General features: G+C 45.9%; 2 protein-coding genes across 2 annotated transcripts; both read left to right on the forward strand.

The window, feature by feature from the left end:
- The first annotated feature begins 236 nt into the window (after positions 1–236).
- On the forward strand, positions 237–7,117 carry LOC147354550 (cationic amino acid transporter 3-like). Its single transcript, XM_086349418.1, is given in 12 exon segments — positions 237–266; positions 1,523–1,919; positions 2,501–2,659; positions 4,421–4,592; positions 4,795–4,912; positions 5,062–5,273; positions 5,440–5,579; positions 5,681–5,783; positions 5,965–6,164; positions 6,363–6,541; positions 6,799–6,907; positions 7,074–7,117. Coding segments are annotated over 12 exon segments (1,863 nt in total).
- A 9,540-nt stretch (positions 7,118–16,657) lies between these two features.
- Positions 16,658–22,378, forward strand: LOC147354551 (cationic amino acid transporter 3-like). Its single transcript, XM_086355145.1, is given in 12 exon segments — positions 16,658–17,039; positions 17,594–17,752; positions 18,813–18,990; positions 19,191–19,228; positions 19,231–19,302; positions 19,667–19,889; positions 20,068–20,207; positions 20,862–20,964; positions 21,149–21,345; positions 21,547–21,713; positions 21,983–22,091; positions 22,257–22,378. Coding segments are annotated over 12 exon segments (1,878 nt in total). The 5' UTR covers positions 16,658–16,669.
- Positions 22,379–25,516: the final 3,138 nt, after the last annotated feature.

Raw genomic sequence — 25,516 nt, forward strand, 5'->3', positions numbered from 1 at the left:
GCAACTGAGTTCACCTGCCTCAACGAAAGATCTTGCATGCTGCAACTAAGATCCAGTGCAGACAAGAAAAAAAAAAAAACACAGATTAGGAGATTCAATTTGCTTCATTGGGGAGCCCCATAGAAATTCTGAGACTCAACACATTCAAACAACTGAGGCTCATATCCTCCCCTGAGCTAAGGAGAAAGGAGTAGGAATCTGGGGCTTCAAATGGGAGGAAGAGAACCCACAGGAAGATGGGAGGAGAAAATGCTTGGAAGACCCTTGTGAGTCCCTTGGATGGCAGGGAGATCAAACCAGTTAATCCTAAAAGAAATTCACCCTGAATATTCATCAGAAGGACTGATGCTGAAGCTGAAGCTCCAATACTTTGGCCTCCTGATGCAAAGAACTGACTCATTGGAAAAGACTCTGATGTTGGGAAAGATTAAGGGCAGGAGGACAAGGGGATGACAGAGGATGAGATGGTTGGATGGCAGCTTTGACTCAGTGAATGTGAATTTGAGCAAACTCCGCGAGATCGTGAAAGACAGAAGAGCCTGGTGTGCTGCAGTTCATGGGGTAACAAAGAGTCGGACATGACTGAGTGACTGAATGACAACAACAAAAAAGCCCAAGTGTTTGGTATACAAATGTTTGCCACTCCAGGCAGATAATCCTTTTAGAAATAAAAAGTTGTCTTTGGTGATAGCTCTCTTCCTGCTGTAGGTCCCTTGTGAAAGTCGCTAAGTCGTGTCCGACTCTTTGCGACCCCATGGACTATACAGTCCATGGAATTCTCCAGGCCGGAATACTGGAGTTGGTAGCCTTTCCCTTCTCCAGGGGATCTTCCCAACCCAGGGATCAAACCCAGGTCTCTTACATTGCAGGCGGACTCTTCACCAGCTGATTACCTTATTTTGAGCAGTTAAGGGAGACACAAGGAGCTTCTCCTGAGTCTGCTGGGTCTTCACTGCCTTCGGCTCAAAACAGTCAACCAGTCAAAGGGGCACATTTGAGAAGATGTATTCTGCTCCCCTGGAGAAGGCAATGGCACCCCACTCCAGTACTCTTGCCTGGAAAATCCCATGGATGGAGGAGCCTGGTAGGCTGCAGTCCATGGGGTCGCTAAGAATCGGACACGACTGAGCGACTTCATTTTCACCTTTCACTTTCATGCATTGGAGAAGGAAATGGCAACCCACTCCAGTGTCCTTGCCTGGAGAATCCCAGTGATGGGGGAGCCTGGTGGGCTGCCTTCTATGGGGTCGCAGAGTCGGACACGACTGAAGTGACTTAGCAGCAGCAGCATTCTGCTCCCCGTCACTTCTCTTTAAACGATCTTTCTAGCAATTTTGAAACACATTAAGAGGCTTCTTTATGTTTGAAGAATTCAAAGCTCAGAGATGGAGAACTTGCCCATGGTTAAAGGATGTGTCCTTTAACCAGCTGCCCCTCATCACTCCAGTACTTCATGAACTTTAACTCCTAGGGTCTAGGACGGATAAGCAATCCGGATGACTGCGTCTTGTTTTCTCAGCAGATTGTAGCCTCCTCAACTATGTCTAAGACGCTGTGTCAGTATGTTCGCTGGTTTGATCAGAAGCTGGCCCACAGGCGAGGGGCAGACACCATAAAGGAGTCTGATGGTCTCAAGATTCATCTGAGTGCCACAGAACTGGTGTTCTTGGGTGTGGGCAGATACCTGGGAGGTGGCCTGTACATCACGGTTGGTGCAGTGGCCAAGTACGTAGCTGGACCAGCGATTGTCATCTGCTTCTTGGTGGCCGGCCTGTCTTCTCTGCTGTCGAGGCTCTGCTATGTGGAGTTTGACGCCCGGGTACCACGGTCCTCTTCTGCGTATGTCTGCAGCTATGTCACGATGGGGCAGCTCTGGGCCTTCATCGTTGGCTGGAACATCATACTGTTATTTTTAATTGGTGAGGTGATGGGACCAGGGGACAGGTGTGGGGGAAAGGTGTGGGGGCTAAGGTCAGGAAACTGGGAGATGCGATTGCGGTCTTATTCATGGGCTCTTTGTTACCTGACTTGTTAGGGGAAGTGGGTAACAGTGGCTGGAAAACCCCACAACTTCATTCTATTCAGCTCTCCCCTGCTTTCCTTAAATAATTGGACTAAGAAAGAGGAGGAAAGGAAACGGCATGGGTGGGAGGGAGGCGTGTCCCACAGGCTCATCACCTCATTATATTGGAGTCTTTGCTCAGCTGTTGCCTTTGAGTGATTTGTTTTTGGGGGGTTGCCACTTGATTTAAAATTTCATCCCTCCCTTTTTGGCCCTCCTGGTCCAACTTCCCTGTTTTCTTCCTTTGTGAAACACTGATCTCCTCCTAATATATTAAATAGTGAACCTATTTTGTGAATCATCCCAGTCTGCTCTCGATACCCCATGAAAAAAATCTTTGATATTATGTTTTGTCTATTTTTTCCTTCAAAATACGTCCCATGGCACATACTAGGTGTTCAATTTTGTCTGTGAATGTTCATTCTTCTGCTGCTGCAGCCACTGCGTGTACAGCCAGCGTCTGGAGGTACGCCTTTGACAGCCTCATTGGGGACCTCATCTCTCAGGCATTGGAGGGAACTTTCCCTCTGCATGTGCCCTACTTGCTGGCCATATATGCGGACTTTTTGGCACTGGGCCTGGTGCTGCTGCTTGCGGGTGAGTCAGGGGTCAGATATAAGACGGGATGAGGGGACTCCCCTGGTGGTCCAGTGGTTAAGAATCCACCTTGCAATGTGGGGACACAGGTTTGATCCCTGGTCAGGGAACTAGGATCCCATGTGCCACAGAACAACTAGGCCCAAGTCCTTAACCTGCACAGTACAACTGGAGAATGTGTGTGTGTGTGTGTGTGTGTGTGTGTAGTTGCTCAGTCATGTCCGACCTTTTGGGCTATAGCCCAATAGGCTCCTTTGTCCGTGGGATTCTCCAGTCAGGAACGCTGGAGTGGGTTGCCATATCCTTCTCCAGGGGATCTTCCTGACCCAGGAAGTGAACCCATGTCTCCTGTGTTTCCTGCATTGCAGGTGGATTCCTTATCCACTGATTCTCAAACTTTGCTGTTTGGGTCACAACTAAAGATCCCACAGATAAGACCCAACTCAGCCAATTACTAATTAAATAAAATATTTTTTTTAAAAAGATGTACTGAATAGGGCATGGAGAGGAGCTGAGGTTGGGAAAAACTTGGGGGTGGGGACTAGGACTGGAAGGACTGTCTGTGTTATGAGAGACGGGAAAGCAAGATCTGGAGGATCGTTTCCCACTCTTGGCCCTCTTGACAATTTGAGCCAGTTCATTCCTTGGTAGGGCGGGCTGTTCTGTGATTTCAGGATGTTTTAAAAAATCATTGTTGGATGCTGAATAGCGTCCCCCACCTTTGCTTACTAGATAGCAGTGAAACCCACTCCCCAAATTCTGACAATTGGAATGTCTCCAGACCATGCCAAATGTTTGGGGAATAAAATTTAATCCCAGGTGAAAATCATTTACTTAGACTGACATATTTTAGTCTTGGTACTGAGACCAAAGATTTTTTTTTTTTAATTTCAGAGGAAATTCACAAAGCATAAATTTATTGTTTTGCTATTTCCCCCAGCTTTACTGAGATATAACTGACATACAGCACAGCAAGTTTGAGGTGTGCAATGTGACTTTGTTTTTGGCTGTACTAGATCTTTGTAGCTGCTCACAGGTTTTCTCTAGCTACAGAGCGTATGGGTTACTATTTGCTGTGATACTCAGGCTTCTTTTTGCGGGGCTTCTAATGTTGCAGAGCATGGGCTCTAGAGCTCTGGGTCAGTAGTTACAGCACATGGGCTTAGTTTTCTTTGGCATGTGGAATGTCCCTGGACCAGGGATGGAACCCTTGTCCCCTGCATTGGCCAGCAGACTCCCAACCACTGGGCCACCAGGGAAATCCCACAGTGGTGACCTGATAGGCCTGCCTATGTGAGATGATCACCACAATAAGAAATGAACTATTAGGACCTGCCTGGTGGTCCAGTGGCCAAGACTCCTCCTCCCAGTGCAGGGGACCAAGGTTCCACCCCTGGTCAGGGAACTACGATCCCACTGATGCCACTAAGAGTTCACACGCCACACCTAAAGATTCTGTTATGCCGCAGCAAAGACTCAGCACAGCCAAATATAAATAAAATGAAAATTTTTTTAAATTATAAGAAAAGAAATTAACTATCTTATGGGTACAATTCAGGGGCGCTAATACATTCACAATGTTGTCCAGCCATCATCTGCTTTTAGTTTCAAACATGTTCATCTCCCCCCAAAAGACACCCTGTATCCACTGAGCAGTCACGGTCCATCCACCCCACCCCCACAACCCCCAGCCGCCGAGGCTGCTCTCTGTCTCTGTGGACTTCGTTACTGTGCACGTTTCATATTTCATCTCTCCTACAGTACTACTCGCTCTGGGAGTTCCTGAGTCAGCCTGGGTTTACAGAGTGTTCACGGGCATCAACATTTTGGTTCTCAGCTTCACCATCGTCTCTGGCTTCATTAAGGGAGACCCGCACAACTGGAAGCTCACGAATCAGGGCTACACACTGGCCACAGCTGTATTCTTGTATAGGTTAGGAGGGTACCCTTGGTCATATTAATGTCTGTGTGTGTGTAGGGGAGTCAGAGCTGAGAATTTTGTGGGGACTAAAGAGACCCAGGCTGGTGGATCCAGATGGCGGGTTTCCAGAGTTTGTGGTATTGAGGGAAGAGTCCAGAAGTGATGGCTGAACCCACCTCACCCAAATTCTTTCTTGCTCCTTCTCCCACCACAGCTTGGGCCCTCCAGGTGCTGGAGGGTTTGTGCCTTTTGACTTTGAGGGGGTCGTCCGAGGAGCAGCTATGTGTTTCTATGCATTTGTCGGTTTTGCTGACATTACCACTAGAGGTAAGGTGGTAACCATGTGTCCCATCAGGGTTTGGACAGAGATTGAGCTGCCCTTGGGCACAGAGGCTGGGAGAAGGTTAGCCTGCTTTAGGCAGTTCTGTGCTTTTACCCCATGGTGTTTTTGTGACCTGCTGCTTCTACCCCTTTTGCAGAGAGAGGAGACCTAAAGCCTCAGCGCTCCATCTCCCTCTTCTCACTCCTCATGTGCTTTTTGGCATATTTTGCTGTCTCAGCGGCACTCACCCTCACGGTGCCCTACCACCAGATTCATCACTATAACCCCTTGCCTGAGGCTTTTCTCCACGTTGGCTGGGGCCCTGCCAGATATGTCGTGGCTGTTGGCGTCCTCTGTGCTCTTATCTCCAGGTCAGTGTCACAGGTTTCTCCCCGTCTACTGTCAGATGCTCATGCACCCCAGCCCGTGGGACTGAGAGATGAGAGGGTAAGACATCTTGCTCCAGACTAGGGAGCGCATGCCCTGGTCTCCCCTGCTTCTCCACGTCCTCACACGTGTCTCCACTTTCTCTCCCAGCCTCCTAGGTGACATGTTCCCCATGTCTCGGTTAATTCGTGCAATGGCAGAGGATGGGCTCCTTTTCCGGGCACTTGTCCGGGTCTATGGTCACACAAAAATCCCCATCATGGCCATCATGTCTTCTGGAAACCTTGCAGGTGAATAAACAAAACTCACTCCTTCCTTGGTCCATTTCCCTTAAGTGCAGTTCCAGTGGTTTCTTAATCCCACCCCTGGCATTTTTGCTCCCCCATTCTAGGGATCATGGCATTACTTTTTGAGTTCAGCGACATTGCAAACCTCATGGCAGTTGCGTCCCTGCTCGCTTACTCCATGGTGTCCTTCTCAGTCCTTGCTCTCAGGTGAGACCCCATTACACCTTGATCGGGGGGCTTGGGGTCATGGGGATGATGGGGAGGTCATCCTGGTCTGTGTCTTCATGCTGCCTTCTGATTGTTCAAGAGAAGAAAGAAGTGGAATAGACAATCTGATGTTGTGTGAATAGTGGCTGCTGTTAATATTGTCTTTAAACCTCTAATTCAGGTACCAGCCAGATCAGAATTTAAGTAAGAATAAGAAAACGGAAGAAGAAACTGAGATGGAGTGTGTACTTGAAGGAAGTCCTTTGGAATCTGAACCTGAAGCAGGAACCTCAAACATTCTAAGGAGCCTGTGGTTCCCTACCAGCATCACCCTCACCCAGAAATCTGTCCAGATTGTCTCTGGATGTGCCTTCCTGCTTGGTGAGCAGTGGGGTTTCCCTTTATTTGTATTCTGAAATTGACTGGATGGAGTGAGAGTGTGTATTTTGTCAATTGAGTAGTCTTGGAGATATGATGGCCCTTCCTGATGTTGGTGGTTTCAGGGAGGGGTGTGACCTGAGGTCCTGACATCTTTGTCTTCTGGGTCCAGCCTGTTCTCCTTCTCCTTGACCCTTGCAGTTCTTCTGCTGACCATCCTGGGCCTGATCCTGGCTCAGTGGCCCAGACATGTGTTCTCTGGAGACCCCGTGCTCACAACAGTGGCTGTGCTGCTGCTGCTCATCACTGGGATCACGGTCATCATCTGGAGGCAGCCCCAGAGCCCAAGTCCTCTTACGTTCAGGATAAGGTGACCTTATGTGGCCAAAGTATCCACCTTGAGTGAATGAAGTCTGTGTGCTTTGAGGTCTAAACATCCTTTGCTGGACCAAGAAAAAAGGGGAGTTGCTGAAACCAATGGACTCTTCCCTGATCCACACTCAGTGCTTACAAACCAGGCTCAATAGGCATGGAACACAAAGCCTGAATTGGACTGAACTTGTCTTGCCCACATGGGGAAAGGTCTCCCTTTCAGGTGTCCGGGCTGTGTTCAGGGATGAACTGACTCTGCCTGCAGGTCCCTGCTCTGCCTGTCCTCCCACTGGTGAGCATCTTTCTGAACGTTTATCTGATGATGCAGATGAGTACTTGGACCTGGACCCTATTTGGTGTCTGGAATGCCATTGGTGAGTGACTGTCTAGGGTGAAGAGGCTTCTTGGGTGACTGAACCCAATCCTCTTCTAAGTACTTCTTCCCTAAACTGTGCCATACGCCATAATAGGAGGCTTACTGGGTATTCATAAGTGAGGAGAGCCTCTGTTTTTCTTCTTATTGTCTCATCTCTCTACTAGGATTTGCCATATACTTTGGATATGGGATCCAACACAGCTTGTAGGAGAACAATGAGCCATAGACACCAGCCTCCACCTCCCAGACTCTGGACTAAAACACCCCTAGTGATGAAGTATCTTAGCCAAAGGAAATAGATGCTGTGTGGACCCCTCCATACACTGGAGGTATCTGCTGATTCAAGGCGCGATTTGAGCCTCTATGGACTGTGAAGGTGGAAAGTATTTAGTATAAATATTTACTATTTATTGCCAATGGACACAATGACTTTGCTATTGTATAATTTTTAAGTAAATGTTTTAAAGTTTAATATGCATACAGAAAATTGCATGCTTCATAAGTGTGTAGTAAGATGAATCTTTACAAAGAAAGTACTATGATGTAACTAACAAATAGAGGAAGAAATAAAATATGAGCCTGCACATAAGAAGCACCTTGTTGTACTTATTTCCAATAAGAACTAGAGATTGCCCCATGGGAAAGAAACTCGGGTAACTATGTATTATGTCAAGAGTTATACTTTACGGGCTTCCCTAATGGTCCAGTGGTCAAGACTCTGGGCTCCCAATGCAGGGGGCATGGGTTTGAGCCCTGATTAGGGAACTAAGATTCCACAGGCCACAACTGAGACCCAGCACAGCCAAATAAAGAAACAAATAAGATTTTTTAAAAGAGTTACACATAAATATTAGCCCATGAATAGGCTAGAAGTAAAAGAAAGGGAACAGATATTTTGTGCAAATATTAACAATAGAAACTAGGGTAGCTATATTGCTATCAGACAAATTAGATTTTGATCAAAAGAATAGCAATAGATAAAGTTGATCATTTCTTGGAGAAGGCAATGGCAACCCACTCCTGTATTCTTGCCTGGAGAATCCCATGGACAGAGGAGCCTGGCGGGCCCCATGGGGTCGCAAAGAGTCAGACACGACTTAGCAACAAGCATGCACACACATCCTTTAGGCCCAATGTGTGCAGTTTGGTTCACCTCATTAAAGATGCTTGATGTCGTCATTGGTTAATTTCCTTTTATTTTCCCACAGACTTTTTCATAGATGCTATTTTTCAAAATCTGTATGGCTTTTTTTTTTCCTGCTTGTTTTGTTCTGCTGTGAATTGCTTTGCTTTAGTGAACTTATGCTAGTATACTTAGCTCACAGACGTTCAAGCCATTGTGAATTTTCCTCATCTCCATAAATAGTTCATCTGTGCTTCTCCCTAATGGCGTTTTATTTTTACCCCCATAAGCAACTAAGGTAGAAAAATAAAATGTTTACCATGGAAAAAAAATAAAGTTGATCATTTCATAATGATAAAGAGAAGTGATCATTTTGATATTTTCTCCAAGCTTTGTTGAGACAAAGTGTAACATAGAGTAAATGGTTGGTTTTCTTTACTTTTCTATCCCAGAGTCCTCGAGTCACACAGTAGTGCTCATGAAGAAAACCTCTTAATAGGAAAAGAAAACTTCCTGCATTGTTAGAAGTGGGGGGAAGGGGTCATATGTAATTGTTGGTTGATAAATGGTTCCAGTAAGGTTGAACTAAAACCTCGAAAGACAGGACAGAAAGTTGCTGCTGCAGAACAGAATGTTTGAAACTGAGATTACAGACATGCAAGAAGTTGGTAATAATGGGGCAGAGGATTGTTTGTGGGAACAACTGAAGTGGAGTAAAGGAGATATGGAGATATGGAGGTCAAGAAACCAAGTACAAGTTATTAGATGAATTTAAACAAAGATGGAGGAGAATGAATAGGATTAGGAAAGTCACTACCTTGCAAGTTCTATTGAAATTACTGACTTAGGAAGCAATGAATGGAGAATGAGACTGTCAGGTGAAACTTTGATGGAAAAGTTGACATCACCTGATTGTTGTTGATCCCTTACTGATGCGGGAAAGCCAGATATCATGTGATACCCAACATACTGTGATAGGCAACCCAGAACACTGCCCATACAATAGTCCTGATGAAAAGTTGACTCAGAATTAATCAAGTCTCTACATCAATTGCTTTCCAGGTGGCCCAATGGTAAAGAATCTGCCTGCAATGCAGGAGACCCAGTTTTGATTCCTGTATCAGGAAGATCCCCTGGAGGAGGGCTTGGCAACCCACTCCAGTATTCTTGCCTGGAGAATCCCATGGACAGAGGAGCCTGGTGGGCTACAGGCCATGGGGTTGCAAAGAGTTGGACACAACTGAGTGACTAAGCATTGCACGCCTGCACCCTAGATCACCTAGGAGCTCAGAGCAGACATTAGGGATAGATTCACATTTAAGCTGAAAACTTAGTCACCCAGGGACTTCCTCGTTGCAAGGGAGCACAGGTTGAATCCCTGGTTGGGGAACCCACATGCCTCACAGTGAGGGCCCCCCTCCCTCCCACCCCCAAAATCAGCCAAACCAGAATGTGGGTAATTCTCCGGGAAGCAAAATGATGCACTTTCTGTAACAATTAAATGATATGACCCAAAGTGATGAGTTCATACAGTTATGTGAAAGTGTTAGTCTCTCAGTTGTGTCCAACTCTTTGTGGCCCCATGGACTGTAGCCCGCCAGGCTCCTCTGGTCATGGGATTCTGCAGGCAAGAATACTTGAGTGGGTTGCCATGCCCTCCTCCAGGGGATCTTCTTGACCCAGGGATCAAACCTGGTCTCCTGCATTGCAAGTGGATTCTTTACCATCTGAGCTACCAGGGAAGCCTTGGAGATATTACTGATTTGGTTCTACAGAGTTGACATAAAAGAAAGTCACATTTTTTTTTTCGGTTTCCCAGTGCACATAAAAGTTATGCTTATACTACACTGCAGTCTAGTCAGTGTGCTTAGAATCCTGTCTAAAAAGCCCCAATATACCTACTGTAAGCCACTCCTTTGCCCGTTTCTATTTGCTCATCCCTATTTTCCTTAGACCTTAATCATAAGGATGAGATCATTAGGCAACATTTAACTTTCTGCTTTTCTAATTATGCACAATGCCTCACCTAACCTGCTGATTCCTGGATTATAAGGAGTAAGAATGAAGAATTAAGTAGTTAAAGAATGACTGACTCTCTACCCCTAGGTTCCCCTTAGTAAATTTGCAGGTGGACCACAAGGGCAAGAGAACCTCCAGTTGCAGGTGGATCTCCTGAGTAAGATAGTGTCCCAGGGAAGACAAGGAGAAGTCAGCAGCAACAGATAAATGACAGATAATCTGACCTCCTGCCTAAAGGATTAACTGAGGCATTATCATCTTCCTTTTAAAGATTCCCTTCTGGTTCAGCTGGTAAAGAATCCACCTGCAATGTGGGAGACCTGGCTTTGATCCCTGGGTTGGGAAGATCCCCTGGAGAAGGGAAGGGCTACCCACTCCAGTATTCTGGCCTGGAGAATTCCATGGATTCTATAGTCCATGGGGTCGCAAAGAGTCGGACACGACTGAGCGACTTTCACTTTAAAGATTGTCATGGCTGAGAAGAACTGGTATGGACACAAGTCCACCTTCTCCTGAGATAGCTGGCTTTTCTGAATAAAGCATCATTCTTCTCTGCGGAAGCTTGTTCCTTGCTTTATTGTCTGTTGAGTGATGAGCGGCTGAACCAGCGATTGGTTACAAATCTAACTGCTGGGCTAGAATAGCCAATGAGTCAATGCTGGTCACCATGTTTCTGAGTTAATACACCCAGGGCAAATATTCTATCTTAATGCACAATGTTTAAACATGGCAATTTATAGTTAGGATGGCCTACTGCTGGAGCCTGGGCTACCGCAGATGTTAAAGCATTGATAGCCTTTTCTCCTTCTGTCATTCATTCAGTTGGGTCTGGTTGGGTAGAATTTAGTAGTTCATAGAGAGGTTGGAGGAGAAGGCAATTGCATCCCACTACAGTACTCTTACCTGGAAAATCCCATGGATGGAGGAGCCTGGTAGGCTGCAGTCCATGTGGTCGCTAAGAGTCAGACATGACTGACTGACTTCACTTTCACTTTTCACTTTCATGCATTGGAGAAGGAAGTGGCAACCCACTCCAGTGTTCTTGCCTGGAGAATCCCAGGGATGGGGGAGCCTTGTGGGCTGCAGTCTATGGGGTTGCACAGAGTCAGACACGACTGATGCAACTTAGCAGCAAGTCAACTATAACTCAATTAAAAAAAAACGTTCTTCTAGGAGTCAATCACTACATTTAATTCTGTTTTGATGGTCTGTGCCCAGTGTTTTGGCTTTGCAGGTGGCTCAAGTGGCTAAGAAGTCACCTGCCGATTCAGGAGATGCAAGAGATATGGACTTGATCCCTGGGTTGGGAAGATACCCTGGAGTGAAAAATGGCAACCCACTCCAGTGTTCTTACCTGAAAAGTCCCATGGACAGAGGAGCCTGGTGGGCTACAGTCCATGGAGTCACAAAGACTCAGACATGACTGAACACACACACACATGCCCAGTGTTTTAGCATGAGAGTCCCTTGATGCAGATCAGAATCTAGTCAACCCTTCACCAGTACCTCTGTCCCCTTAACACTCCACTTCCTGCTCTGGCATTTTCCTTCCTCAAGAGAAAATCTCATGACCTCTTAGATTATTTCCTTTCCCTGCCATGGCGCTCAGCTCTCCCAGCAAACAGAACTCCTTGAAGAAGTGGACGAGGAGGACACCTTCTCCTTTATCCTCTTCCATCCCTTTGTGCAAGGCTGGATGCAGGTGTGATGCTCATTAAATGCTTTTGTTGCTTGAATTAACAGCAGAGATTTTAAGCCCCCATCTTCTGGTTGGCACACAGTTGGACCTGGGAGTTCCCCCACACTGGAGTCTCTCAGGTCATGTGCAGAATGTGAGAGGTTGAGTAGTGTAAGAGGAATGGGAAGGAGGAGGGTTTAGTGTGGTCCCCGAGTTAACAGCCCCTACTTCTCGGGATCCTTGATGATCAAATGAATTTATGTCCACAGACATAAGCAATAAACAATCTGTAATAAAAATAGGAAAGAGTTTTCTTTGAGCCAAATTGAGGACTATAGCAAGGGAGACAATGTCCCTATAGCTCTGAGAAACTGCTCTGCTGAAGGGTAGTGTCCAGCATCATCTTACACCTCATCCAAACAAAGAACTCATGATGGGGTGCATTTCTTCAAGGTTTCAAAAGAGAGAGACTTGGTACAGAGACAGTGAGACAGCAGTTCCCTGGTATCCAGGAAGGGAACCTTATCTCACAGGGAGTGTTAACATGGACGCCATGAGAAGGGAGTTGCTCATTCTTATCTTCAAAACAGACGTTCTTAACCTCAATAGTTAAAGCAGATGAGCTGTGAGGGTCAGACAGGCTGTCTTAGTTCACACACAGTTCAGGCTAAGCCATGGATAAGCCAGAATGACTTCCCCATTCCTCAATATGTTTTCATCTTCTCCATCACAAGCAGATAAAAATCTTAGAACTTTGTGATCCAGCAATTCTACCTCTGGGAATATACCTGAAAGAATTGAGAGCATACCCTGGGAGAGACATTTGTAAACTCCTGTTGCAGCATTATTCACAATAACGAAAACATGAAAGCAAGCCAAATGCCCATTGACCAAGAAATGGATAAGCCAAATGTGGTATATACCCACAAGAGAATATTCTTCAGTGTTAAAAAGAAAGGGAATTCTAACACATGCTATGACAGAGAATAACCTAGTGGATATTCTACTAAGTGATATAAACCTGATAGGAAAGGACACGTGTTACATCATTCCACCTAAACGAGGTACCTAGGGTGGTCAGACTCAGAAAAAGAAAGTAGAATGGTGAATGTCAGGAACTGGGAAAGAAGAAGGGGGAATTGTTGATGGGTACAGAGTTGAAGTTTTGCCAGATGAAAAAAGTCCTGGAGTCTGCATGCACAAAATTTGAAGGTATTTAACACAGCTGAACTGGAAACCTAAAGATGGCTATAATGATCAATTTTATGTTATGGGTATTTTACCACACCCACACACACACAAACCTCTCAGAACCTCCCCCTGAGGGTAACCACAGAGGAGTCAGGGCTGATAGCAACACTGCAGATGCTCCCCGCCCACCCAGCCCCATCTCCACCCCAACAACCCAGGGATGAGGACGTCTTCTGTGCTCAGGACTCCCCACTTCAGTTCTTGGAGATGTCTCAGCTCCAGCCCCGCACGGCTTAACCTCAGCCTCCCTGACTGACCCAGTGCTCCAGGCTCTGCTCCGAGGATCCAGTAAGTCTCAGGTTACCCTCTTCTGTAGGAGACTGGGCGCTGAGTTCATGTCCTCCCAAAGAGACCTCTGCAATCCCAGGGTGCAGGGGGTCAGCCTGGCTCCAGCCTGAGGGTAGAGAGACCCATTTCCTAGATGAAAGTGTCTGCACTGTGTGTGTGTGCATGCATGTGTGTATGTGTGTAAGGAAATGTAGGGGGGATGGATCAGTGCTCTGAGGCTCTAAGACAATTTTTACTCATGTTCAAATAATATTAGAGATTAATTACGCAAAGAGTTGGATATGAATGAGCGACTAGGCACACTACACAACCACAACCCTTGTATAGGGCTTATGATGTGGACCACTGATTTCAGTCTCCTGCATACTGCTGGCCCTTTGAATCTATGGGTTTTTGTTCTGTTGACTTTGGGGCAACTGTAAGGGACTTGAACATCCACAGATTTTGGTAAATGTGGAGATGAAGGCATGGTGACATATTCAGTCATTTTGGGGTTTGCTGCACCCAGTAACTGTGTGAAGCTGGTTGTTATTTATCATGGGCAGCAATTTTTTAAATGATGGTAAAATACATATAGTGTAAATTTGGCCAACTTAATACGTATGGAGTTGAATAATGTTAAGTATATCTACATTTTTATGTAGCCACTCTCTAAAACATTTTAAAACAGTGCCTTCATTTAACAATAACTTCCTAATTTGCCTTCACTCCAGGCCCTGGCCAACCACTATTCTGCATTTGTCTCCATGGCTTTAACTCCTCCTTTGATTTCACAGAAATGAAATCACACATTATTTGTATATTGGTGAATGGCTTATGTCGCTTAGCATAATGTCCTCAAGGGTCCTCCATGTTGTTGCATGAGTCAGAAATTCCTGCCTTTTAAAGACTGAATAATATTCCACTGTATACATAGACCACAATTGTGTTTATCCATTCCTTCATGGATGAACATTTGGGTTGCTTCCAACTTTTATCTACTGTGAATAATGCTGCTGTAAACATGAGTGTGCAAATATCTTTTTGAGACTCTATTTTCCATTTTTTTGCGCATGTACACCCAGATATGGAATTACTGAATCACATGGTAAATCCATCGTTAGTGTTTTGAGGAACTATCGTACTTTATCTATAGCAACTGCACCATTTTGCATTCCTGCTAACATTTCCCAAGGGTTCACCGGTGGCATTTGACAAAGAAGAAAACAGAGGTCCAGAGAAGTAAACGACTTGTGCAGAGGTACAGTGGTGGTGGGGAAGCCAAGATTCTAATCCTAGTTCCCTGGATTTTTGAATACTTGCTCTCAACCAAAGTGTTACATTGGACTTTTGAATACCCTTAGGCAGAGACCCCCCCCTCACAATAACTGGTGGTCACTGGGTCAGCCTAGTCCTACAGAGCAGTGTAGTGAGGAGACATTTCAAGCCCCAAAGGAGCAGCAAAACAGAGTCCTGTCATTTCTGATTCAGAATGAAGGTTAGTCCCCCCTTCCCTCTAGGCACTTGGGAGTTGTAGGGAAAGAGCAAATTAGCCAAGATGGCAGAGTCAGTCTCTCTCACCCCAAACCCTCTCACCCTTGCCCCATGTTTTGTAAATAATGATTAGGTAACAGCAGAGATTACTTATAGCACTGCACATGCCTATCACAAGGTACTCGATTGGCCACCAGTGGCTTTTGTTCTGTAAGTATATAGATAAGCTCCCCCTGGAAAGCCCTGGAGGTGGGGTTGTGTTATGGCTGTGTTATGTCCACATTAGGGCTACGTTACATGATGTTATGGCTGCTGCATCAGCCAGGAGAGAATAAACACGTCTGCAGTTCCACTGGCTCCTTGAGTCTTCTTCCAGCTTTCCTGCTCCTGCCTTGCTTACTCTGGGTTCAGCAAAGAGTGTGCACAGTGAGATACAGTGAGACAACTGGTGCTGTGAGCAGGTTCAGCAAGACAGGAGGCCAGTGTGGTTTGATGCTTTAACTGAGCTGGGCTACACCTCCTACAAATTCCGTCTCCTTCTGCCCAGACTCAGAGTTCTAATTTCTTTTCACACTGCAGGCAGTGAGGTATAAATCTGCCAGGTTTCAGCATCCTTGACAAAGCAATGTATGGAGTCTGAGATCTCGGATTACTCAGAGAGTCATGGCACACTTATAAAGGAAGGGAGGGGAAAATTATAATAATAATAACACATTTTCCCCAGTTCTGTAGAAGAAAAGAGGATAATGAGTGGTGCAAAGCTTGTGCAAAGTCACACAAGCTAATACAGAGCAGAGCTGGATTTGAACCAGCTGATCTGGTTGATTTCAATTCAGAAACAAGCATTCTTATCCATTTGTGCCAGTGTACATTGAGCATGCTAAGTCACTTCAGTCATGTCCGACTCTGCAACCCCATGGACTGTAGCCCTCCAGTCTCCCCTGTCCAATTCTCTGTGTGTGCATGTGTGTTAATCACTCACTCGTGTCCAACTCTTTGTGACCCCATGGACAGTACCTCTCCAGGCTCTTCTGTCAATGGGATTCTCCAGGTAAGAATACTGGAGTGGGTTTCCATTCCCTCCTCCAGGGGATCTTCCCGACCCAGGGGTTGAGCCCAGGTCTCCTGCATTACAGGCAGATTCTTGACCATCTGAGCCACCAGAGGAACCCACTCTGTCCATTAAACTTATACCAATTAAGCATCTACTGTGTACCTGGCACTGTGTTAGAGGCTTTTGCTTCTGTAGGGGTGGAAAACTTTTCTCTCTAGGTTTCTTGGCTGGTGTAAATAACTAAGTTGACATAAGACAGATTAATACATTTACAGGAGCCCCTCAAAAAACTCTTGAGACTCAGGCATTTAAGGCTTATACACTCCCCTGGGCTAAGGAGAAGCGGGTAGGGATCTGGGGCTTCAAGGAGGAGGAAGACAACCCACAGGAGGATGGGAAGAGCAAGTGCCTGATGAACAAATGTTTGCTCCTCCAGGCAGGTATGTTTTCCTGAAATTAGAAGTTCTCTCCGGTGATAGCTCTCTTCCTGGCATAGGCAGTACAATCTACATTATTTTGAGCAGTTAAGGGAGAGGCAAGGAGCTTCTCCTGAGTCTGCTGGGTCTTAATCATCTTTAGCTTAATACAGCCCACACGTCAAAAGAACACATTTAGGGGAGATAAAACCACTCCCCCTCAGTTCTATTCAAGCAACCCTTCCAGTAACTTTGAAACATATTAAACGCCTGATTTATGTTTGGAAAACCAAAGCACAGAGATGAGAATTTGCCCATTCTGTCCTTATACCACCTACCCCTCATCACTCCATTGCTCCGTGGAACTGGACTCCCAGGGCCAAGGAAGGATGGACATTCTTGACGGCTTTGTATGTTGTTTTTCTCAGCAGATCTTAACCTCTTCAACTCCGTCTAGGATGCTGCGTCAGTATGTTCGCCAGTTTCGTCAGGGGCTGGTCCGCAAGTGGCCACTGGAGCCCCGGGAGGAGTCTGAGAGTCGCAGAGCTCCTCCGAGCATCCTCGACCTGGTGATCGTGGGTGTGTGCAGAACTCTGGGGGCTGGCATGTACGTCCTGATTGGTGTCATAACCCTGCTCGTCGCTGGACCAGCGATCGTCATCTGCTTTTTGGTGGTTGCCCTGTCTTCTGTGTTGTCTGCACTCTGCTATGCCGAATTTTGGTCCTATGTACCACGCTCCGGTTCTGTGTATCTTTACAGTGTCATCGCCATGGGAAAACCATGCGCCTTCATCATTGGCTGGAACATCTTACTGTATTTAGTGGCTGGTGAGATGATGGGAAGGGGGATGATGTGGGGCTTAAGATCAGGAAACTAGGAGGGTAACTGGGATCTTCACTCGTTCATAAACACTTTGTTATGCAGCTTGTAGAAGGAAGCTCCAGAAAGCCCCACAGCTTCACTGTACTGAGCTAGCCTGCTTTCTTTAAACATGGGCCGAGAACCCAGAGGAAAGGGCACTGTCGGGGGTGGGTGAGAGGGAGGCAGTTCCCACAGTCTCCTCCCCTCACCGTATGGAAGTCTCTGCTCAGCTGTTGCCTTCATGGGATTTTCCTTTACCACTTGATTTAAAATGTCAGTCCTCATCTCTCAGCCCTCCTGGTCCCACTTCCAAGAAAAGTGTTCTTTTCTTGCATAACTTTGATCTTTTCCTAACATTAAATAGTTGACCTATTTTTGCATCATCTATTCTTCTCTCCCCAATCCCATGAAAAGAAACTATTTGAGGATGAGTATTTTGTCTGTTTCCGCCCTAAGTACATCCCAGGGTGCATTGTAGGGGTTTAATTATTGTCCATTAATCTCCCTTCTGCCACTGCAGCTGCTTCCTGTGTGACCAGGGCTTGGAGTTACGCCTTTGACAGCCTCATTGGGAACCACATCTCTAAGGCGTTAGAGAGAACTTTCTCTCCACACATGCCCTCTTTCCTGGCCTCATACCCAGACTTCATTGCCCTGGGCCTGGTGCTGCTGATGACTGGTGAGAAGGGGTCAGACATAGGATGGGAAGAGTGGGGTTTTGAGGGGGAACTGGTGTTGGAAAGTTGTGGGGTGGCAGAAGGTAAAATTAGGACTGGAAAGAAGGATCAGAGTTATGAGTAAGGGCGGCAAGGCACACAGACCATTGCTTTCCCACCCTGGCACCCTTGACACTTGGTGATGCTTCATCTTTTGGTCTTGAGGGCTGTCCTGAACTTCACACTGTAGGGTTTTGTTTTTGTTTTATAAATCATAGTTGAATGTTGAGTTGCATCCCCAGCCTTACTCCCTAGATACTGGTGCTAAATTGTGATCATCAGAATGTCTCCAGACATTGTCAAACATCTCTTGAGTGACAAAATCACCCCAGCTCAGAATCATTTATTTAGAATGACAAAGTTCTTCCTCTGTGTTGAGACCAGATTTTTTTTTTTAATTGAGAGGCTATTCTCATAGCATAAAACTGATTTATTGTCTTTCAGTTTTATTGAGATATAATTGACCTACAACATTGTCTATGTTTAAGGTGTACAGAGTGATGATTTGACAGACGTGTGTTGTGAGGTGACTGGTACAGTAAGAAATTAGCCATCTTAAAGTGCTTGTGTCTGCATGGGTGCTCAGTCATTTCAGTTATGTGCGACTCCTGGTGACCCCATGGACTGTAGCCCATCAGGTTCCTCTGTCCATGGGCTTCTCCAGGCAAGAATACTGGAGTGGGTTGTCATGCCCTCCTCCAGGGGATCTTCCTGATCCAGGAATTGAACATGCATCTTCTTCTTCTGTATTTCGGGCAGGCTTTTTACTGCTGAGTCACCAGGGAAGACCCTTAAAGTGTAGAGTCCAGAGGGACTTAGTCCCTTCACAGTGTGATGACCATCATCTCCATCTAGTTCCAAACATGTTCATCTCCCCAAAAGGAAACCCTGTACCCACCAAACGGTCATTATCCACCCATCCACCACACCCCCACCACCCTCAAGCCCTGGCAACCACTGGCCTGCTTTCTGTGTCTATGGGTTTAATTACCTTGGATGTCTCATATTCCATCTTTCCCACAGGACTACTGGTTCTGGGAGCTCGTGTGACAACCCTGATTATCAAAGTGTCCACAGGCTTGAACCTTTTTATTCCAATCTTCATGATCCTCTCTGGCTTCATTAAGGGAGACCTGCACAACTGGCAGCTCACAGAACAGGACTACAGATCAAACACATCTGGATCCAGCAGCACCTTTAGGTCAGGAGGGTCCTCTGGGTAATACATGGGTGGTGTTGGTGCAGAGCTGGGAACACGGTGGGGACTAAAGATATCTGGGCTGGTGGATCCAGGTGATGGGGGTCCTGGAGCCCAGGACTTGTGATATGAAGGGAGGAGCCCAGTAGAGATGGCTGAACACACCTCATGCACGTTCTTCCTCTTTCCTTCTTTTACCATAGGTTGGGCCCTCTGGGTTCTGGAGGGTTTGTGCCCTTTGGCTTGAAGGGATTGTCCAAGGAGCAGCTATACTTTTCACCTTCTATTTTGGTGTTCATGGCATTGTCACTGATGGTAACATGGTCACTGTGTGTCCCATCAGGGGTGTGGGCACTGGTTGGGCTGCCCCTGGGCATAGGGGTTGGTAAAAGGTAAGACCCTGATACTGGGAAAGATTGAGGACATAGGAGAAGGGGACCACAGAGGATGAGATGGTTGGATGACTTCACTGACTCAATGGACATGAGTTTGAGGAAACTCAGGGAGCTAGTGAAGGACAGGGAAGCCTGGCACGCTGCAGTCCATGAGGCTGCAAAGAATCGTACATGACTGAGTAACTAAACAACAAAAGCCTGCTTTCGGACTTGCGAGAGGAAAGGGGATTTTCTGCTTTCATTCCAGTGTCTTTCCTGACCCAGTACTTGCTCCTGTCCTGCAGGGAAGGAAGCCCCAAATCCTCAGCGTTCCATCTCCTTGAGCTTGGTGGTCTCCATCTTCATCGGCTGCCTGGCGTACTCTGGGGTCTCCACGGCGCTCACCCTCATGGTGCCCTACTACCTGATATACCCCTACAGCCCCTTGCCGCAGGCTTTTCTCCAGGTCGGATGGGACCCGGCTGGATATGTCATGGCTGTTGTCTTACTGTGTACTGTTTTATACAGGTGAGCGTCCTGGTTTTCTCCCCATCTACTGTCAGATGCTCAGGTACCCCAGCCCCTGGGATTGAGAGACAAAATGAAGGATACCATGTAGACAGGAGCCATGTAGACTGGGAACCAAGGGCGCCCTGGTCTCTCCTGCTTCTGCACACCCTCTCACATTTTCTATCTTCTCTTCCAGCTTCCTATGTGCCATGTTCTTCATGTTTCAGTTGACCTGCACAATGGCAGCTGACGGGCTCCTTTTCCGAGCTCTTGCCCAGATCTACACCCATACTGGCACCCCCATCATGGCCATCTTGGCTTCTGGAACTCTTACAGGTGAATAAAGGAAACCTTTTCTTTACTTTTAAAAAAAAATAATTCTATGTATTTATTTTTAATGATTGATGATTGCTTTACAAAATTGATTTTGATATCTGTCATACATCAACATGAACCAGCCATAAGTATATCTATGAACCTTCCCTCCTGAGTCTCCCTCCCACCTCTCACCCCTCTAGGTTATTACAGAGCCCCGTTTTGAGCTCCCTGAGTCATACAGAAAATTTCCATTGGCTGTCAAATTTGCATACATTAGTGTATATGCTTCCATGCTACCCTCCATTCATTTCACCCTCTCCTTCTCTCCTGCCCTTGTCCGTCAGTCTGTTTTCCATGTCTGCATCTCCATGGCTGCCCTGTGAATAGGTTCATCAGTACCATCTTTCTCGAGTCCATATATATGCATTAATATGTGATGTTTGTTCTTCTCTTTATAACTTACTTCACTCTGAATAATAGGCTCTAGGTTCATCCTCCTCATTAGAACTGACTCAAATGTGTTCCTTTTTATGACTGAATAGTATTCCACTGTATATGTATATTCCACAGCTTCTTTATCCATTCATCCATCAATGGATCATTCTTTGACCAATTTCTTTAACATGAATGTTTCAAGGGAATTTTCACTCCCTCCCCTAACCCTCATTTTAGGGCTCACGGCATCACTCCTCAGGATCCTCGATCTGGTGAAACTCATGTCAGCCGGGATCCTGCCTGCTTACACTCTTGTGGCTGTTTCCATACTTGTCCTCAGGTGAGACCCACTAACCTTGGCTGAGAGCTTTGGACTCTTGGGGTTGATGGGAAGGTGATCCTCTTCTGCCTTCTTGCTGCCTTCTATATGTCTCACTAGGCTTAAGGCAAGAAAGAGGTAGATTATACTGTCTGATGTTAGGGTAGGGCCTGCTGTGAATACTGCCCTGATATCTCTCCTTCAGGTACCAACCAGACCAGATTTTAAGCAAGAGGGAGGAAACAGAGGAGGAAAATGAGATTTCTGGTCATGAAGCAAGTCTTTCAGAACCTGTACCTGAAGCAGGACCCTTAATGATTCTAAAGAGTCTGTGGTTCCCTACCAGCACCACCCCCACCCAGATATCTGGGCAGATTGTCTATGGATGTGCCTCTCTGCTTGGTGAGCAGTGGGATTTCTCTTTGGTCATATTCTGAAATTGACAAGATAGGTTGGGATTCTGTGTCTTTGGCAGTTGAGAAGGGGTCTTGGAGATACAATGGCCCTTCCTGAGGTGGGCAGCCTGGGGAGGGGTGTGACCCAAGGTCCTGACATCTTTGTCTTCTGGGTCCAGCCTGTTCTCCTCCTCCTTGACCCTTGCAGTTCTCCTGCTGAGCATCCTGAGCCTGATTTTGGCCCAGTGGCCCACATGTGTGTTCTCTGGAGACCCCGTGCTCACAACAGTGGCTGTGCTGCTGCTGCTGCTCATCACTGGGGTGACAGTCATCATCTGGAGGCAGCCCCAGGACCCCAGTCCTCTTACATTCAGGGTAGGTGACGTTTTGTGTCCAAAGTGTCCACCTTGAGTGAATGAAGCCTGGGTGATTGAGCTTTAAACTTCTTTGTTGGACCTGGAAATAAAGAGAGTTGCTAAAACCAATGAACCCTTTCTGGATCCACACTCGCTGCTTTACAGACCCAGTCTGGGCAGGCACTGAACACACAGCCTGAATAAGCCTGGAGTCTTCCCACACCATGGGGCAGGTCTCCCTTTCAGACGTCTGGGCTGTGTTCAGGAATGAACTGACTCTGCCCACAGGTTCCTGCTCTGCCTGTCCTCCCACTGGTGAGCATCTTTGTGAACATTTACTTTATGATGCAGATAACTTCTGGGACCTGGATCTTATTTGGCATCTGGATGGCGATTGGTAAGAGGCTTTTTAGGGTGAAGAGTCTTCTTGAGTGACCGAATCCAATCCTCTTCCTAGAAGCCCTCCCCAAAACTGTCAGATGCCATAACAGGAAGCCTACTGGGCATTTGTTGGTGAAGAGAGCGCTTACTTTTCCTATTCATTGTCTCATTTTCCTACTAGGATCTGTCATATACTTCGGATATGAGATCCAACACAGCCTGGCAAGGAACAAACATGAACAGCCACCAGCCTCCACCCCCCAGACTCTGGATTAAAACATCCCCAGTGCTGAATCTGCCTAACTCAAGGAAATTGATGCTGTGTGGAATCCCTCCAAACCCTGGAGGTATCTTCTGGTTTAAGGGGCACTTTGAGCCTCTGTGGAGTGTGAACATGGGATGCATTTATAGCTCTCTATTTATTGCCAGTGGATGTTGTATACTTTTAAAGCAAACTTTTAAAAGCATAATAGACATACTTAAAAGTGCATGCTTCCTAAGTGTGCAGCAAAATGAATTTTCACAACAAAATTACCACAGGGTAGCCAGTAACCAGAGGAAGAAATAAAATATTAAGCAGACATGTGAGAAACAACTTCTTGTGCCTCTTTCCAGCAGGAACACAGAGACTGCCATTTAGGAAGGAAACACAGGTAACTAAGTATTTTGTCAAGATTTACACTTTAAACATTAGGACACAAACAAACTGGAAGTAAACGTGCAAATAGTCACACAAGGAAGTCAGCGTAGCTGTATTACTATCCAAGTAGACTCTGAGAAAAAGAGAAATAATATAGATAAAGTGGATTATTTCACCATAAAATGAGAAATGATTATATTTTTCTTTTCTCCAAGCTTTACTGAGGCAGTGTGCTGCTGCTGCTGCTAAGTCGCTTCAGTTGTGTCCGACTCTGTGCGACCCCATAGACGGCAGCCTACCAGGCTCCCCGTCCCTGGGATTCTCCAGGCAAGAACACTGGAGTGGGTTGCCATTTCCTTCTCCAATGTATGAAAGTGAAAAGTGAAAGTGAAGTCGCTCAGTCGTGTCCAACTCTTAGCGACCCGTTAGCTTTCTATCTCAGACTCAGAGTAACACAGTTGAGCTGATGAAGAAAACTTCTTAATTAAAAACAACAACCAAACCAAAACTCCTGCATTGGGGAGTGGGGAAATGGAGTCATAGGTAATTGCTGGTTGATAAATGGTTACTGATGGGTGTAACTAAAAGGTAAGAAGTTAAAAGTATAACTAAAAGATAATTTTTAGTGTAAGAAAAGTTAGTAACTTTTAGTGTAATGGAAAAAAAGAGTGCAACCAAACTGTAACTAAAAGGTAAGAAGTTATCCTGGAGAGACAAGACAAAAAGATGTTGCTACAGAACAAAATGCTCAAAATCAAGATTATGGATGTTCAAGAAGCTGGTAAGAATGAAATAGAGGATTGTTTGTGGGAATGAACAACTGAAGTAGAGTGAAGGGAGGATGGATGTCAAGAAACCAAATACAAATTATTAGATGAACCTATGAATAAATGGAGGAAGATGAATAGAATTTGGAAAATCACTACCTTTCAAGTGAAAGCCTGAATGAATTACAGGCTTAAGATGTAATTAATGGAGACTGAATCTTTTGGGTAAAACTTTGATAGAACAGGTTGACACCACCTGGTTATCATTCTTCCTTACTGACATGGAATAACCTTATTGACTCTCACATTATACCCAATGTGCTGTAAGAGGCAATACACAACACTGCCCATAAAGTAGTCCTGAAGAAAATTTGAATCAGAATTAATCACGTCTTTAGATCAACTATGAGCTCATAGCAGACATAGGGATAGATTCACATTTCAACTGAAAACTTCATCAGCCAGGGACTTCTCTGGAGACTGTGGGTAGGGATGGTAGGGAGAAGGGATGATGAACAGACAGGTTCCATCCCTGGTCGGGTAACCCACATGCCAAAGGAAGTTCAGTTCAGTTCAGTCACTCAGTCGTGTCCAACTCTTTGTGACCCCATGAACTGCAGCACGCCAGGCCTCCCTGTCCATCACCAACTCCCGGAGTTCACCCAAACTCACGTCCATCGAATCAGTGATGCCATCCAGCCATCTCATCCTCGTCGTCCCCTTTTCCTCCTGCCCCCAATTCCTCCCCACATCAGAGTCTTTCCAGTGAACTCTTTCCAGTGAAGTCTTTTCCAGTCAACTCTTCACACAAGGTGGCCGAAGTACTGGAGTTTCAGCTTCAGCATCAGTCCTCCCAAAGAACACCCAGGACTGATCTCCTTCAGAATGGACTGGTTGGATCTCCTTGCAGTCCAAGGGACTCTCAAGAGTCTTCTCCAACACCACACTTCAAAAGCATCAATTCTTCAGCACTTAGCCTTCTTCACAGTCCAACTCTCTCATTCATACATGACCACTGGAAAAACCGTAGCCTTGACTAGATGGACCTTTATCGGCAAAGTAATGTTGCCAGGAGCAGGAGCTCCACCCATGGCAAAGGTCATGAGGAAGGAGGCTTGGCATACGCAAAGGTGGGATGGAGCCTCAGGAGTCCCCCTGGAAATTCTCGAGCATCTACCCCCAAAACCAGAGTCTGCCTACTTTCTGCTTTGTGCTCTCACTTACACCTCTGACTTTATGGGGGGCTGTCCCCCACTACCTCTCTCTGAAAAAAGAGTTAGCTTACAGCTCCAGTTAATAAAGTTCCTGGGTGTAATAGTGTTTCAAGCTACAAACTCCTTTGGAAGTCCTCTAGCCTGCCTGAATAGGTTTTTCCGGCCACATGTGATTGCTCAGAGCCTCCCAACTGTGAGAGGCATGAGATGTTCTAAACTGTCTGAATACAGATTCCTTTGAGCAGTTAAAAGATTGATTAGAAATTGTATTGGTGAAGGGTTTTTCACTGGTTGGGCCAATGTTTGCTGCTAAGTCTCCATATCCCTTACCTGCTGTGTCCCTGGCAGTGTATTGATCAATATAATTGGTGTAAGTAGTAGCTTTAATGTTTGTAACCTTGGACCCTTGAGTTAATTCTTTTTCTTGTTATAGCCCACCACACCTTTGCCCTATAGGAATGCAACTTTATCTAATGCTTTTGGAGGGTGGCGCTTGACTAATCACTTTTAGAGAAAAATAAGTTTTCTGAAGAAAGTGTCTTAAAATGTTAACAGGCCTCTGGGCCAGAAGATGATGCAAATCACCTAAACTTTTGCATATGATAAGTTTGCAGGAAGAAAGCCTGGCTTACTGCATGACTCTACCCCTTCCCCCATTATCCTCTATGCATAACTTAAGGTATAAAAACTACTTTGGAAAATAAAGTGCGGGCCTTGTTCACCAAAACTTGGTCTCCCCATGTCGTTCTTTCTCTCACCTTCTGGCTGAATTATTCAGCCTCTTTTCTCCACTGAATTTCCTCACTGAGCTATCCTTATT

Source organism: Bos grunniens, chromosome 18, assembly GCF_055505025.1.
Source record: "Bos grunniens cultivar Pamir isolate PY7600 chromosome 18, Bosgru_T2T1.0, whole genome shotgun sequence".
Classification (NCBI taxonomy): Eukaryota; Metazoa; Chordata; class Mammalia; order Artiodactyla; family Bovidae; genus Bos; species Bos grunniens.